This window comes from Tenrec ecaudatus, chromosome 2 (assembly GCF_050624435.1).
Source record: "Tenrec ecaudatus isolate mTenEca1 chromosome 2, mTenEca1.hap1, whole genome shotgun sequence".
NCBI classification, from domain to species: Eukaryota; Metazoa; Chordata; class Mammalia; order Afrosoricida; family Tenrecidae; genus Tenrec; species Tenrec ecaudatus.
Window position 1 is genome coordinate 86,157,345 of NC_134531.1, and position 16,751 is coordinate 86,174,095.

General features: G+C 40.8%; 1 protein-coding gene across 1 annotated transcript; it reads left to right on the top strand.

The window, feature by feature from the left end:
* Positions 1 to 1,430: 1,430 nt before the first annotated feature.
* On the top strand, positions 1,431 to 2,444 carry LOC142440888 (glyceraldehyde-3-phosphate dehydrogenase-like). The gene has a single exon (XM_075543069.1). It carries the CDS (start codon positions 1,446 to 1,448, stop codon positions 2,442 to 2,444), a length of 999 nt encoding a protein of 332 aa, XP_075399184.1. The 5' UTR covers positions 1,431 to 1,445.
* Positions 2,445 to 16,751: the final 14,307 nt, after the last annotated feature.

Here is a 16,751-nt window from a genome sequence, read left to right on the forward strand (position 1 = left end):
TCGTAGGATGTCTAATGGGTCTTAATCAAGGGCAATGTAGGAGCGAGGAATTACTAAGCCCAAATGAAGGCCGAATATTATGGTGTGACAAGAGGAAAGTAAAAGGAAATAGAGGAAAGCTCCAGGAGGCAAAGGACATTTATAGAGGCCTAAATACAGACATGTACATATGTAAATATATATGTATATATCAAGAGGGGAATAAAACTATGTACTCATATCTATATATTAAGAATTAAGGTTGCAGGTGGACATTGGATCTCGACTCAAGTACTCCCTCAACACAAGAAAACTTTGTTCTAACAATCCGGCATTCTGTGATGCTCACCTTCCTGACATAATCACTGAAGACAAAATAGGTGCATAAAAAATGTGGTGAAGAAAGCTGATGTGCCCGGCTATCTAAAGATATAGTGTCTGAGGTCTTAAAGGCTTGAAGCTAAACAAGCAGCCATCTAGCTCAGAAGCAACAAAGCCCACATGAAAGAAGCACACCAGCCTGTGTCATCATGAGGTGTCAATGGGATCAGGCATTCAGGTATCAGGCATCTAAGACCCAGAACAAAATCATACCCAATGTGAATGGTTGAGGAGGGTTTGGGTCATGGAATGGAGACTCAATGCCCATCTGTAGACAATTGGACATTCTCTCACAGAGGGGTCACAGGGAAGAGATGAGCCAGTCCTGGTGCAGTATAGCACAAATGAAACACACAACTTTCCTCTAGTTCTTTGGTGCATCCTCCACCCCACTATCATGACCTCAATTCTACCTTACAAGTCATATTAGACAGAGCATGCACACTGGTACAGATAAGAACTATGGGGAATCCAGGATAGATAAACCTCTCAGGACCAACAATGAGAGTAGAGATAGCAGTAGGATTAAGGGAGGGTGGGGAGAAAGAGGGAATCGATCACAAGGATCTATCCATAAACCCCTCCCAGGGGGCGAATAACAGAAAAGTGGGTGAGGGGAAATGGAGGATTATGTAAGATATGAAAATAATCAATAATTTATCAAGGGTGTGTGAGGAAGGGAGAAGAAATGGGCAGCTGATATCAGGGGCTCAAGTGGGAAGAGAATGCTTTGAAAATGATGATGGTGGCATATGTGCAAAGGTGCATGACACACTGGATGAAAGTATAGATTGTGATAAGAGATGTAAGGGCCCCCAATAAACTATTTTTTAAGAAAGAAAAGAAACTGATGATGGCAACAAATGTACAAATGTGTTTGAAACAATGGATGGATGGATGGATGGATGGATGGATGGATGGATGGATGGATGGATGGATGGATGGATGGATGGTCATAAGAGTTGTACAAGCCCCCAGTAAAATGATTTTTTTTTAAAGAAAGTAGCGGCTCTCTGCTCCTCCTCATGCGACAGACAGCCGCCTCTCCTGTTCCCGTGCAATCCCAGCCGCATCCCCAAGACACGATGGTGAAGGTCGGAGTGAACAGATTCAGCCGCATTGGGCGCCTGGTCACCAGGGCTTCTTTCACTTCTGGCAAAGTGGAGATTGTTGCCATCAATGACCCCTTCATTGATCTGAACTACATGGTCTACATGTTCCAGTATGATTCCACCCACGGCAAGTTCAAGGGCACCGTCAAGGCTGAGAATGGGAAGCTTGTCGTCAATGGGAAGGCCATCTCCATCTTCCAGGAGCGAGATCCCGCCAACATCAAGTGGGGCGAGACCGGTGCCGAGTATGTCGTGGAGTCCACCGGTGTCTTCACCACCATGGAGAAGGCCGGGGCTCACCTGAAGGGCGGTGCCAAGAGGGTGATCATCTCTTCCCCTTCTGCCGATGCCCCCATGTTTGTGATGGGCGTGAACCACGAGTACGACAACTCCCTCAAGATTGTCAGCAATGCCTCCTGCACCACCAACTGCTTAGCCCCCCTGGCCAAGGTCATCCATGACAATTTTGGCATCGTGGAAGGACTCATGACCACAGTCCACGCCATCACTGCCACCCAAAAGACCGTGGACGGCCCCTCTGGGAAACGCTGGCGCTATGGCCGTGGGGCTGCCCAGAACATCATCCCTGCATCTACTGGCTCTGCCAAGGCTGTGGGCAAGGTTATCCCGGAGCTGAATGGGAAACTGACTGGCATGGCCTTCCGTGTCCCCACCCCCAATGTGTCCATCGTGGATCTCACCTGCCGTCTGGAGAAAGCTGCCAAGTACAATGACATCAAGAAGGTGGTGAAGCAGGCGTCCGATGGTCCCCTAAAGGGGATCCTGGTCTACACCGAGGACCAGGTTGTCTCCTGTGACTTCAACAGTGAAACCCACTCTTCCACCTTCGATGCTGGCGCTGGCAGTGCCCTCAACGACCACTTTGTCAAGCTCATTTCCTGGTCTGACAGTGGATTTGGCTGGAGCAGCAGAGTGGTGGACCTCAAGGTCCACATGGCCTCCAAGGAGTGAGAGCCCCCTGGGCCAGCAGCCCCAGCAACAGCACTAGAGGAAGAGAGGCTCTCAGTTGCTGGGGAGTCTTTTCCTCCAATTCAATCCCTTAACATACTGAGAATATAACATCGGAACCCCCTGAAGGAAGGGAAGGGGCTTAGAGAGCCCGACCTTGTTATGTACCATCAATAAAGTACACTGTACCTAAAAAATTTAAAAATTAATAAAATTAAAAGAAAGTAGCATAATCATTAAAGTGAGATACTACACGTTGCATATGATTAACAGAGTGCAATGTTAGCACTATTGTCAGGATTATGGATACAGCAAAATTCTTGTGGCACAGGTGTCTCCTTGGAATGCTGTGGAGTATTCAAGGGTAATTCCCTTTTGAAGTACTATTTTTATCATCATTGGTTTCTTAACATTGATCTCTTGAAGCCCAGAGCCACCATGGTTTAAAGAAGTTTGCATATATTTGGTTAAAATTTCTGTAAGTGCCTTAAGATCTTTAAGTCTTATATGAGGTGAAAATATTGCTGCTAGATAACTATTCATTCAAAGCAATGAAACAGTTACAGAAACTATTGAACTCCTAATGTAGATGCATTTGCTGGGAAAGGACCGAAAGATATAAAGAACAAATTCATGCCTCCGATTGCAATATTGAAAGATTCTCTGGGCAAAAATATTGAATGATGTGGAAGCAACATACGTGGATGGAAAAAAATACAGTCACTGTACCAAAAAAGAACTGATTGACATCCCGCTCTTTCAGGAGGTAGCCTGTGAGCAAGAACCAAGGGTACGGAAGGTAGATGTTCAAGCTGCACTGAAAGCATTAGTCAGAACTTTTCCAGGCTTCAGAATACCAGTTGTTATTCTTCACCAAGTGCATGGGGCCATGGAAGCACTCCCTGGTCTATGCCAAGCAATTTGGGAGAGAGCTACTTAGCCAACTGAGTGGAAGAGATCCATATTTGTACCATTTCTAAAAAAGGTGACCCAACAGAAAACTCACAATAGAACAATAATCATTGATACCATGTGCAAATAAAATTTTGCTGAAGATCATCCAACAAAGGTTGCCGCAGCACATTAACAGGGAGTTGCCAGAAATTCCATCGAGATTCAGCAGAGAACATGGACGGTGTCAGTAAGACTGCTCAATTGATATCTGAGCATCATAACCAGTTAGCAGCAAACTAACCAACACTTGTAATGCTAAAGCATACAAGGGGGTACCAAAACAATGTGTATATATTTTTTTACAAAACAACCTTATCATCTTCAAAGTATTCTCCATTACAGTTAATACATTTGTCAAATCTGAGATTCCATTTTTGGAAACATTTTTCAAACTCATCTGTTTGGATGGCGGACAGCACCTCCCTCGGTTTTGTCTGCACCTCTTCTTTTTCTTCAGATCCTTGTCCTTTCATGTCCCTCTCCATTCACAGAAACAACAACAACAAAAGTTGCACAGATAAGCAAAGTGTGTGGGGCAAAAGAAGCTTGCTGGATTTTTCCCCAAACTGCCACATTGGGAAGGCTGCATAAACAGGTGTGTTTCTGAGGTGCAAAACAAGTGCTCCGTCTACCACAAATCAGGCTTTTTGTTTTTTGTCACCCACTGTTAAACAATCTTTTCAGAACCTCTCAATAGAAAGATTGATTAAGAATCTGACCTGGTGGAATGAATTCCACATGCACTTTCCCCTCATATCCCGAGTTTGGGGGGGTTCCCCTAACATGCACATTCAAACATTTGAATCCATCCCATAGGTCTGGTGGTTATTGTGTTATTCTTACGAGTATTGTTAGATGTTCCCCGCTAAGGGGAACCTTCATAATTAACATCCCTTTTTGAGGAGTTAATTAAATGAATATATTCCGCAGTTGTTGATATGGACATACATCACGAAGAATTCATGTTTATGGGGTTAGGAGATTCCCTAGCTAGTCTTTCTTGGGCAACTTTCATTATTAAAGTGAAGGTTTTATTTAGACTAAAGGTTAAGATATGGCCTGGAGTTTGTTGATAACAGAAAGTGTTGTCCTAATAGTGATTTCCTTTTGTAATGAACTATTTCTCCATTGTTTTCTTATGCTCGTATATCAAAAGGAACCTGTCAGAGCCCTGTGGTGGAGAGATCCACCAGGGAAGGCCAGACGGATTTGGCATTGTGAGGCCATTACATGTGTAGCAAGAAAGCATTTTACAATAGCCAGCACACAGATCTGCCCAGCCTAGAAAAACATCAGAAGAGCTCGGATCATAACAAAAATGAAAGGATAAAGAGGTGAAGTTTCAGGCTTCATTAGTCTTCAGTCAGCTGCTTCACACGTCATTTGCTTCTTCTGACCATGAAACCAAAAACCCACCACCATCAAGTCTATTCTGACTCATCGTGAGCCTATATAGGGTTTCTGGGGCTGTAAATCTTTACGGGGATATACAGTCTCCTCTTTCTCCTCTGGAGCGGTTGGGGAGTTCGAACTGCCAGTCTTGTGTTAATACTCAAATGCTCCCTGAGAGCACTACCACGGCTTCTTTCTCTGGCCACAGAGATATTTGAAAGTAAGCAATTCTCCATCAAATTGGCCAGTCTAAAAGAGCTCTCAGGTTTTTTTGCTTGTTTCCTTTCTTAGTTGTGAGTAGTGGATTCAATGTTTCATTCCCTCTAACGTGGCTGAACATGAACTGGTAAGGAGGAACTTAGAGATAGTTCCTTCCAGGAAGACTCCAGGAAGTTTCTGATTTGAGGTCTCATCCTAAACATCTTCCTATATAGTTATTCTCCTAGGGGGCTGTTGGGCACTAATTTCTGTTATCTCAAAGACTTCTCTAACTTGGGAAAGATGTCGTTTAGAATATTTTTTAAAGACTGTAAACACTTTGGAAATTCAGGTTGAACAATGTTAGAGTCCATGCAGAAGACATTAGGAAAAACTATAGATCTGCTAGTAATTATTTCATAGGGGGCAGGTGCATCTGTAAGCAAGGGAGGTTAAGAGCTCACAGACTGACTCCAGAGGGAATTAAAAGTTGGAAAATTTCTATATTCATAAATAATTTTTCTGCAGATTAAGAGTCATCACAGGAAAAGTGTTGGCTATTTAGCTTCTAGTAACTTTTTACATGTGGCCTGAGTGTTTCTAACACCTCAACGATTGTTTTACCAATGTTTGAGGCAACATTATCTTTTCATTCTACTTGTTTTAGCTATAATTGGGATTCTTCTGGGTCAGTAATCATGCTGTCAGACTGCTATAACCCAGAAACTCAGGTTGATAGGCTTCAAAGGATTTTAAATCCTTTCGAAAATGTGTATGAGCCCTCACAGAGTTTAGGAAGACCATTCACAAAGCTACATAATTCTGAGTGTACCCATATGACAAAATTGATACAATACAAGGGCAAAAGGTTAAGGGGTATTTCAGGCAGTGTGGTGCCATTGGTTGCAATTTATCGTGTCCCTGTGTACAAGAGAATAAAGCAGTACCTATGTCTCCACTATCCTAACAGTCATTGCTGTTTGCGCCCACTGTCACAGTCTCTGTGTCAAGCATCTATCTAAGCAGTTTCCTCTTTTTGGATGACCCCCTACTTTACCAAGCATGATGTCCTTTCCCAGAGATGAGTTCTTCCTGCTAACATAATCAATATACATGAAATTAGGTCTCACGATCCTGCCTTCTAACGAGCATACTGGTGGTATTTCTTCAAGCACAGACTGTTCATTCTTCATATTGAAAATCTGTCATCAACACCCTAATTCAAAGGTGTAAGTCCTTCTCCAGGCTTCCTGATCCGTTGTCCAGCTTTTGCATGCAGGCAAGTCCACTGAAAATGCACTGGCTTGTGTCAGGTACGCCTTTGTCCTCAAAGGGATGGCATCTTAGTTCTGACATGCTTTAAAGAGGTCTTCTGCAGGAGATTTTCCCAAAGCAATGCATCATTTGATTTCTTGACTACTGCTTCCAGGAGTATTGATTTTGTATCCAAGTGAAATAAAATCCTTGACAACCTCAATCATTTCTGTTTATCATAGTGTTGTTTATTATTGTAAAGATTTTTGTTCTCTTTATATTAAGATAGAATCTATTCTGTGCACTGTCATTGTCAATAAAGAATAAAGAAACTGCTAATCTCCACCCTAGGCACACACATTATCCACATTCCTGTGCACATATAACCAACACACGTGCAGCTATCATGCACTTCCAAAATTCAGCTCAGAGCAATGTATGAAGAAAAATGCAATTGAAAAAAAGAATGTGATAAGAAAAGTAGGTCAAATAAAATTCTTAACATTCTAAAAACATGCAATCGAAATATGTCTTGACACTGATCAGCAAGGGGTTAATCTCATAATTTAGTATAATTAAATCTAAATACCAGAGAACCCTAAATAACAATACTTAGAATGAAGACAGCAAAAATTTAAAAGACAACATACAAAATTAAATAATGATGGGATTTGTAATAATGTAGTTTACTTTTCTGTAATTTTAAATACTTCTGATAGTTTTGCAATTTTATGCTCTAATTTTATAATTTGGTAAAATAACTCAAACAATTACTTGACACAAAGCTTATCTATAGTTTTAAAAGACATTCTTTGAAGGAATAACCTCTGATTAAAGTCAGTACCAACAGTTCTTAACAAGATACACATGGTAGGCACTCAATAAGTGCTTATATGATAGATGATTTGAGAATATTCTCAGTTAACTAGGTGACATTAGTGGAAGTATTTAAACACTAAAAAATGCTGCCAAACACATTCTCATCTTTATTTTCAAAATCCATTATTAGGAGACAACGCTCCCTGGCTCTATTACACTCTAAAATGATGTTTCACAGCTGTGTTTTTGTAGCTGTGAAATTTAGTTCTCTACTTACATCTTATCTGTTTATATTTTAGCTGTGAAATAGGATTTTGATTTTAGCTAGCTAGCAAGAAAATTTTTGTTACATTTGTTCCAAAAATTGACAAATCAGAAACAGTAGTTTCAAATACATCAATAAATACCAAGCTTTTTCTCATGTGATACTATCACCCTTCTGTCCATTTGCCATGGTCTATCTCTTGCTAATCGTGCTAGAAGCTGTGCCGCCAGAGTTTCAGATACCAAGAGTGCCACCAATGCTGGACCGGTTTCACTGGCCCTTCCAGATTAAGGCAAACTGGGAAGAAGAAATAGGTGGTCTATTTCTGAGGGATTAACCACTAAAAGCCTATGAACAGCAGTAGAACCCTACCAGATACAACAATTGAAGATGAACAGCTCAAGTCAAAGGTACTAAGAATGTGACTGGGGAACACTGTCTGCTCAAACTAGAGTCGACCTTAACGACGTGGACACAGCAAAGCCTTTAGAAGCTTCACTTGCCGACAGGGCAAGACTGAAAATTCGAAGAACAGCTCTAAGCACCCTATAGTAATGTATAAAACATGAATATCCAAAGCATAAATCTAGGAAAATAAGAAGACAGCAGAATCAAAGTGGAACACATAAAGATCAAAATCCTGGGCATTCGTGATCTGAAGTAGACAGTTTTAAGCCAGTTATATGGGTAATTATGCCAGGAATGAAAAATCCTAGAAGAATGGTGTCACATTCATTATCAATCAGAGCATTGTAAAACGTATCTTGAATTGCAATGCTTCCTTTAATAGGATAATGTCTATGGTCCTACAAGGAAGACCAGTGATGGTAGCTATTCAAATTTATACACCAATCACTAAAGCCAATAGTAAAGAAAGTGAAGAATTCACCGACTTGTTCTATCGGAAATTGTTCAAACAAGCAATCAAAATGCATTGACAGGTTACTGGAATGTGACCATCGGAAACAAATAGGAAGGAATAGCAGTTGGAAAATGTAGATTGGATACAAACAAAATGGGATCAGGTGATAAAATTTTAAGTGATCTACAACTTCTTCACTGAAAACATCCTTTTTAAAACATAAATGATAGTGCCTACATACATGGATTTTGGCAGTTTGAATACACAGAAATCAAGCAGACCCATATGTAGAAAAATGGTAAAGAAGTTCAATATCATCCATCAAAACAAGGCCAGAGGCAGCCTCTAGAGCAAACCATCAATTGCTCATGTGCAAGTTTAGGCTGTAGCTGAAGAAAAACAAAACAAGTCCATGACAACGCAAATACAACTTTGAGTATATCCCACCTGTATTTAGAGACCAGGTCAAAGCAGATTTGATGCATTGAACATTAAGGACGAAAAATAAGATGAGTTGTGTGGTTATATAAAATGCATTATACATGAATGAAGCAAAAGATCGTTAAAAAGAGTTGAAAGAAAGAAAGAAATGGCCAAAGTAGATACCAAAAGAGATTCTGAAACTTGCTTTAAACAGAGAATAATGAAGGCAAATGGAATAAATGCTGGATAAAGGAGCTAGACTGAAAATTACAAAGTGCAGTTTGAAAAGTATTATAATTAAATGTGCAAAGACTTGGAGTTAGAAAATTAAGAAAAAGAACACACTCAGGATATTTCAAACTGAAATAACAGAAGAAAAGTCAATCCCAAGTTGTAGTAGTGAAAGAGTTTATGAGCAAAATACTAAATAATGAAGGAAGCATTAAAAGAAAATAAAAGGAATGTACAGTCATTATACCAAAAAGAAATAGGCATTGTTCACCCACGTCAAGAAATACTGTATGATCAAGAACTTATGGACCTGAAGGAACAAATTCAAGCTTGATAGAACACAAATGGAAATGCTTCAAAAAGTGATGCGGCACTTTTTAGTCGATGCCAAGAGATTTGGAACACAGATATGTAACCAACAAGCTGGAAGAGATATGTGCCTACTCAAGAGCAAAGTCACCCAACAGAATGTGGCAATTCTCAAAAAATAGCATTAATTCAAAATACAAATGAAATTTTATCGAAGATCTTTCAATAGCAGTTGCGGTTGTGCGCCGACAGGACACTGCCAGAAATTCAAGCCACATTCAGAAGAGGGCAAGGATGGGGGAGAAGTCATTGCTAACATCAAATGGATCTTGGCTGAAAGCAGAGAACACCAGAAAGATCTTCGCTTGTATTTTATTGACTCTACATAAGGTGCCTTCTGGGTAGTTCCCTTTCAGGACTCTGTAAACAGGATTCTTACACAATCTAGAAAAATTAAGAGACATTCCAAGAGTATAATATTGATTATGTGTATCAAGCAGCCAGGATCTGAGCCCATCCTGATGGAACTCAGAAATAAAACACAAAAATAAGAGAGTGTATAGGGCATGTATCACAGAGGCGATCTATGACATGATCTAGAAAGCTGAGTGACGTTAGTCAGGAGGCTTGCTGGTGAACTTGCATGCCTCCTGGCACTGTCTGGGGAACTAGAGAGCTAAACCTGAGCACCTTCAGGGTGAGACTTATTGGCAGAGTGTGGGGCCTCTGCACACAAGTTGGCAGAGCGAAAGGAGCTTGGAAATGTTTTTCATAAGCAGAGCAGAGGCCTATGGGTCATTTGGCTAAGAGTCTGAGAGCCAGAGAGAGAGGTATGCCCGTGGTCATTGATGGGTAGAGCTGTTCTGACTGAAGACCTGTGTCCTGGGTTATTGCCGAGTCTGAGTTGTAACTCGTAATTTCCCTAAGGAATCTCATCATCGTATGATCTGATTTCTGTGGAACCATTCCAATAGTTCATCAAGCCCAGCGAGAAGTAGAAACCACTGTGGGAGTGGCAGTTGGCGCGAACTTCAGACCTTAAGGTTAGCAGTGCAATGCTTACCCACTAGGGCATCTGCACATCCTCAAACCCGTGGATTATGGGTTGATCCTTTCACCCGTGTGCCTCAATCTCCGCCGTCATAAAATGGAGGTACTAATAAGATGTTGTAAGGCTTGGATGGTTTAATTCATGACAAGTGCCTGGCATATAATAAGAGTCATATAAAAGGAGGAGGTGGTGGTGGTGGTGGTAGTGGTGGTGTGGAGACTTTTTGTGATCTCTCTCTCCTGGCATTTCAATCCTTTCTCTTTTGCAGTTCGATCACTCTCATGGTACACTCAGTCATCACCAACATCTCTGTGAGCCTTAAAATGTTAAGGAATTCCACAACTTTGCTTCAATGAGCTTGCACCTCTTACAATAGAAAAAAACCTGCAGTGAAAGGGGCAATACACATGTTATACAGGGAATCATTTTTCTTCTTTCGCTAAGGAAGCTTGGGTTCCATTACTAAGAACATGAGAAGTAGCCAGTGTAGTAAGATTTTTTTTAAAAAAAACTAAATATTAGAATCACAATATTAGAAGAGAATTCCAAATACACAATACTCTGGAAGCAAGAAGCCCATGTTCTAATTTAGGATCTAACATTTAGTGGTCACTTTTGCTGGGGCAGGTTGCTGACCCTGGACAGGCAGAGAGGTGTGATGGTTAAGTTGTTGGGTCTGCAACTTTACTGTTTTATTTACCTGTAGCTTTGAAGAAGTTACTTGATCTCCCCGTGGCCCAGTGATGTATCCAATCTGTAAAGTGAAGGTGACAGTGACAGGATACTCCTCACATGGCTCGTGTGTTGGCGAAAGGAATTAAATACACCAAGTGTTACTTAGGACTCGGGACTCTGCCACACACAAAGTAAGCACTCATTAAAATGTTAGCTACTTGAATATTTCTGAACCTCAGCAGTCTTCAGTATAGATTGACAGGGCCAATCTCTCTGATAAAGTTGAGGGGTACTTTCATGAACTGTTTTGTAAATCGCTGAGTAGAATATAGAGCTGTATATTGTCATTATTGGCAGGCGAATCCACCACGATTCCTTTTGACTTTCAAGGTCACAGTTTGTCAAGTCCCTTTTAAAAGCCAATCAATCACTAGACCTGTCTTCCAGGGTGTATCAGGAGGGATTAGAACCACTAAACTTTGGGCTAGTAATGAGGCCGTACTTGTGCCACATAGGAATTTTTACAAATGTATGTTACTTATTTACATGAAAAAATTAGTCCCGACAGATCACAGATTCTTCTCAGCAGTTCCTTTGTCCTTCTCAAGTCTATGTAATCCAATGTCATTTTGAGCATTTCCTAAAATTTCAGAAGTCAATGGAAACCATTAGGAATGCAATTCTAATCAATAATAATTTGGGGAAAGTTGGGTTTTTAAAAATAATCATTTGAATGGGCTCTCTTAGCTGATGAACCTATAGACACCGATGACCACATTTTTGAGATGATCTTAGAGTAAATACAGGAAATTCAATCTTTTTTAAATGCTTTCCACTTGGGATGTCTGTTGACATTTTGAAAAGCCAACCTTAAATGTACTTAGCCCGATGAGTAAAACATGAAAATTAAAAATCAGCCTCTGTTTTCTCCAAGTACCTTTTCCAAATGGCACTGAGAACTTTACACAAGTTTCAGGGGCCTCTACATGTAATTCCGAGGGGCAATGTCAGATTACTCAATAAACAAAGTAAGCATGGCCTTGCTTGTGCTTACTTACTCTTCTGCAGTGAATAATTTCGCATCTTCTTCCCCGCATGTGCTTCCAGATAGGGCTGGCATTTCTCTCTCTCCCAACTGTATGATGTCTTCCTCCAGAAACAAAGCCTCTTTTCAAATGCACATTTCCTGCAAGGGACAAAGAGGTGGTCCAACCCATTGCAAGATGTGTGCTGCAGATGAGTAAGGAAGTGCCAGGAAGCCCCTGCTTCCCTGCCTCACTGGGCAATCCACCCCTTGGGAGGGGCAATGCTATTCATCAGAGCATTGAGAAGCCCGGTCAGGTACTGCTGAATCAGCCTCGGGCTGGGACTTTGCTTGCTTGTGAATGCAGCAGGCAATCCTTGAGATGTCAGTATTCCAACGTTATGATAAGGCACTGGCTTGTGCTGCTTTACAGGAGAGAGAACCAAAGTTGAAAGTCAGTGCCTCTGATTTAGGTTATTCTTCCTAACACTCTTGAGCAGACTCTCTTTTGAAAAGCCTGTGCCTGCAGGAGAAAAGGTTTTACTGGCCTAATCCATGATCCCGGAACTGGTGGTCATTGAAAGGGGTGTCTTTTCTTTCATTTTCCTTACCGTCGGTCGTTCCATTTTCCGTGGAAGTCACAGAGTCAGTCCTGAAGCAGCACCAATGCGTTCGTGCTATAAGACAAGCTGCTGATCTTCTCTCACTGGGAGCAGTACTGCGCTGATCGTGTTCACAGGTCAGCACCTCTTAGTTCCGATGAATGTATTAGATACAATTGTAGTCGTAAGAATAAAAGTTCAAGTTATCGCATTCAAATAGAGATAAGTTTCTTGGGAAGAAATGTCCACTTTCCCAAAATCTTTAAAGTACACCAAAAACAAATAACCACAAAGCTTAGACGTGGGATAATTTACTAAAAGAAAAACGCAGAGGTCACCATGCTGTCGTCAATGGGAGAAACCCATAGTCGCAAAACCTGATGCTCATGAGGCGCTTCTTCCTCAGAGAATGTTAAAATCATAAAGAAAACACATTTATTCCTTTGCTCTTACATAAGTGAGACAATTGTGGTCCAAAAAAGGGTAGATTTTATTCCCAAGGTCTCACAAAAACCTTAACAAAGCTAAAAGGCTTCACAAAGCTAGGGCCCTTCATTTACAACCCCCAAAACGTTATTTAATAATATAAGCAAAGGAAATTCCTAGTACATCTTTATTTAACAGGAGCCCTGATGTGGAAGCGGTGACGTGCTCAATGGCTTATCAGAGGGTCGGCAGTTTGAACCCATCAGCTGCTTCACATTAGAAACACGTGGCAGACCGCTCTCACAAAGATGGAGACACCCGGAAAACTCTCGCGGACAGCCCTGTTGTCTAGGGTCACGACAAAGCAGATCAACTCAACAGCAATGGGTTTGAATTTAAGTAGGTATTTCACTAACGATTCTTTCCGTTTTCTGCCACTCATCGGTCAGTTTGCCGTCCTCTGGTGCCTTGTGTGTTGCTCTGATTCTGGAAGTTGTTCCACCAGTATTTCAAGGACCAACAGTGTTACCCTTAGTGAACAAGTATTTGAAGAGTGTCCGGACGAAGACACACTAGGAAGCATGACCTGGGGGTCTATTTCTTTAAAGCCTCTCAGGTGGAAACATTACGAATAGCTGAGGAACGTTGTCTGATGCAGGCCAGAGAAGTACTTCAGGTTGGAAGGCGCTCAGTATATGACTAGGAAGGAGGTGCAGGCCTCCTGAATGGTGGGGATGAAATCAAGCTGATGGAGCTTTCATATGCTGACTCAAAATGCCAAAAGGGGGGGGGGGGAAGAGTTTAAAAACATCCACCAAAAAATGGAAAATGGAACAGAGTATGAGTCGAAGAATATTGGAAATCACCGAAAATGAAATGAAACACAAAAACATCAATATCAAAAATATATATTAAAAATCCACATCAATATCCTAGACCTGAATGAGCTGAAGTGGACTAGTATTGGCCATTTTGAATAAAAAAATCATGTGGTCTGCTATGTGAAGAATAACTAACTGCAGGGGAGAGGCATCGATCTCGTTTGTTAAAAAGAACGTTTGCCGTCTATATGGAAATACAATGTGGTGGGTAGTAGGATAATGTCTATACACATACAAGGAAGATTAGTTACTATGATTTTTATTCAAATATATGTATCATCCACTAATGCCAAACATGAGGAAACTGAAGATTTTACCAAGTAATGCCATCTAAAATTGATCAAATATGCAACTGAGATGCACGGATTATTACTGTTGTTTGGAAGGTGAAAGTTGGAAATACCAAAGATCAGTAGTTGGAAAAAGATGGCCTTGCTAATACAAACCATGTAGGATATCTTATTGTAGAATTAAGACCAACAACTTCAGTGAAAATACTTTTTTTCAATAACATAAGTGGAAAGTATACACTTAGGGACTTCACTAGATGGAATACCCCAAAAGTAAAATTATTAAATAGACTCTGTGGTAAAAGAAGATGGAGAAGCTCAAGATCATCCGTCAGAACAAGGTCAGAGGCAACTGCAAACATAACAAAAATTGCTTTTCTTGAATGTTCAACAATCAAAAATTTTAAGCTTAACACTCAAACAGTGACTGGTTTGTCTTGTTTGTTTGTATTCAACTCTGAACCACAACCAGAAAGACTGTGAATATTTGAGCATCTGTTGACTTTTTCTCCTTACCCTCTTGCACATTATTAGTTGCATAGCTGCTCTTGACAAACGACCCTGAACTAGTCATTAGAGAGCTACAGATTTTCAAAATAAATGTATAAGCCTCCACATTATAGATGATTCATAAGCAATTGATATTTGCCTTTGGAACTTTAAGACATCTATTTATAGAGTGCTAATGTACCCACAGACTTACTGTATGGGTACAATCACTCGGTACAACTTATCTGTTGGCTTCTTGGGGTCCCGCTGAGGAAAAGAAAATCAGAGGAAACCAATTCCTCACAGGCTCCCATTGAGAGACAAACAAGTGGAAAACACGTCTGAGGGCTGACAGGATAGAAGGTATGGGATTACTTTAAATCCTTACACATAGTTAGAATTCCTTTTCTGTGGTGTTAAGTTGTCATCATATTTCAAGTATGTGGGAAGTGAGACCTTACAGAGCAGGAACTCAGTCTGCCAGTATATCTCAACCGGAATCTCACAGAGCGAAGGTTAACCTTTGAACAAGCAATTGGGAAATATTTAGAAACAAGGCAGAATTCTACATTAGGGCATGCATGCATGTTCCAAAACCACACCCATGGCCATGGAGTAGGTCTTGATTCATAGCAACCTGAGAGAACAGGGTAGAACTGGCCCCTGGTGCTTCTAAGACAGGGCCTCTTCGGGAGTTCCTCTTTCTCCCAAGGAGCAGCTGGTGGTTTTGAACTGCTGGCCTTGGGGTTTGCAGCCCATCATGTAACCACTATGCCACCAGGGTTCCTACATGAATGCTTACAGGACTAGAAATTTAGATCATCGGTCACACACTTGTAAGTTAGTTAGTTGGACAATGTTCTCCATTTGAACTCACTACAATTAAATTGGCTGAAGGGCAACATCCAAAAGATTATGAACATGTGTGCATTGTATACTTTGACTGAAGATTTTTACCTGGCTATTCTCTGTATAGTATTTAACACCGGATTACAGACTGACTGTGGAAGGATATTCCTGAGCACATTTGTGTTAGGCTGGTTTGGCTAGAGAAACAAATCTGCTGACACTCATATATGTGTAAAGGAGAGCTTTATATCAAGAAGTAATTATGTATCAAGCAAACTTCCAAGGCCAGTCCGGATCAAGTCCATAAATCCCTCTTCAGACTCACACAGCTGCATGCCATGATGCATGAGATCACAGGCCAGTGCAGGAGCTCGCGGGCCAATGGGTGGAAAGTCTTGTGGATCCAGTGATGCTGGAAGAAACACAGGTCTCAGAGTCGCCCACCAGCAGGAAGGTGAAGGCAGAGGGGGGCAGAGAGGTTCTCAGGGCTCTCCTTTTGAGAAGGCCACACCCACAAGGAGTCACCATCAGACTGTGACCTGAGTCATATGCTAAACTCTACCCCTATACTCTAATATAATTTAAGTTGACATGAAATTATATATTATATAATATATATTATATATTAGTCACAGATAAAACAGTTGCCATCTACAGAAGAGTTTAAACTAAAAGTTAAATAAACAAATAAATGTTAAACCTTTACATGATCTATATTTCTTTTTTCTTTATTCAAAGAGAGGTCATTGTTTTTTAAATATATCGATTAAACTCTACCTTATAGAAGTTAGCTTCAATGTCACTTCTTCTAAAAAGCATTCCCATATGTTGCCAGGATTCCTGATATCTCTTAATACGTTTGAAACAAAATAAATATTAATCTTATAACTGAAATCCACAATGCTTTGTTCAACTTGAAATTCCCTACACTCAGTTTGTCATAGTGTGGTAGCTTCATGTTGTGGTGATGCTAGGAGATATGCCACCGGTCTCTGAAATACATGCAGGGTTACCCGTGGTAGACAAGTGTCAGCAGAGCTTTCAGACTAAGACAGATTAGAAAGAAAAGGACTGGCAGTTTACTCCCAAAAATTAGGCAATAAAGACCTATGGATAACATCCTGTCTTTGGACAAGTGATCATGAGGGATCAATCACTGGAGGGATTCATCATTTTGGGTCAAGTAAAGAGCCAACAGGGTTAGGGTGATATTTGGTCAAATGGATTGCCACAACAGCTGGACTCGCAGTGAGTGTGTACATATTGGTAGCCATCCACCTAGTCCAGACAGTCTGACACATAGCAACTCTATGTCA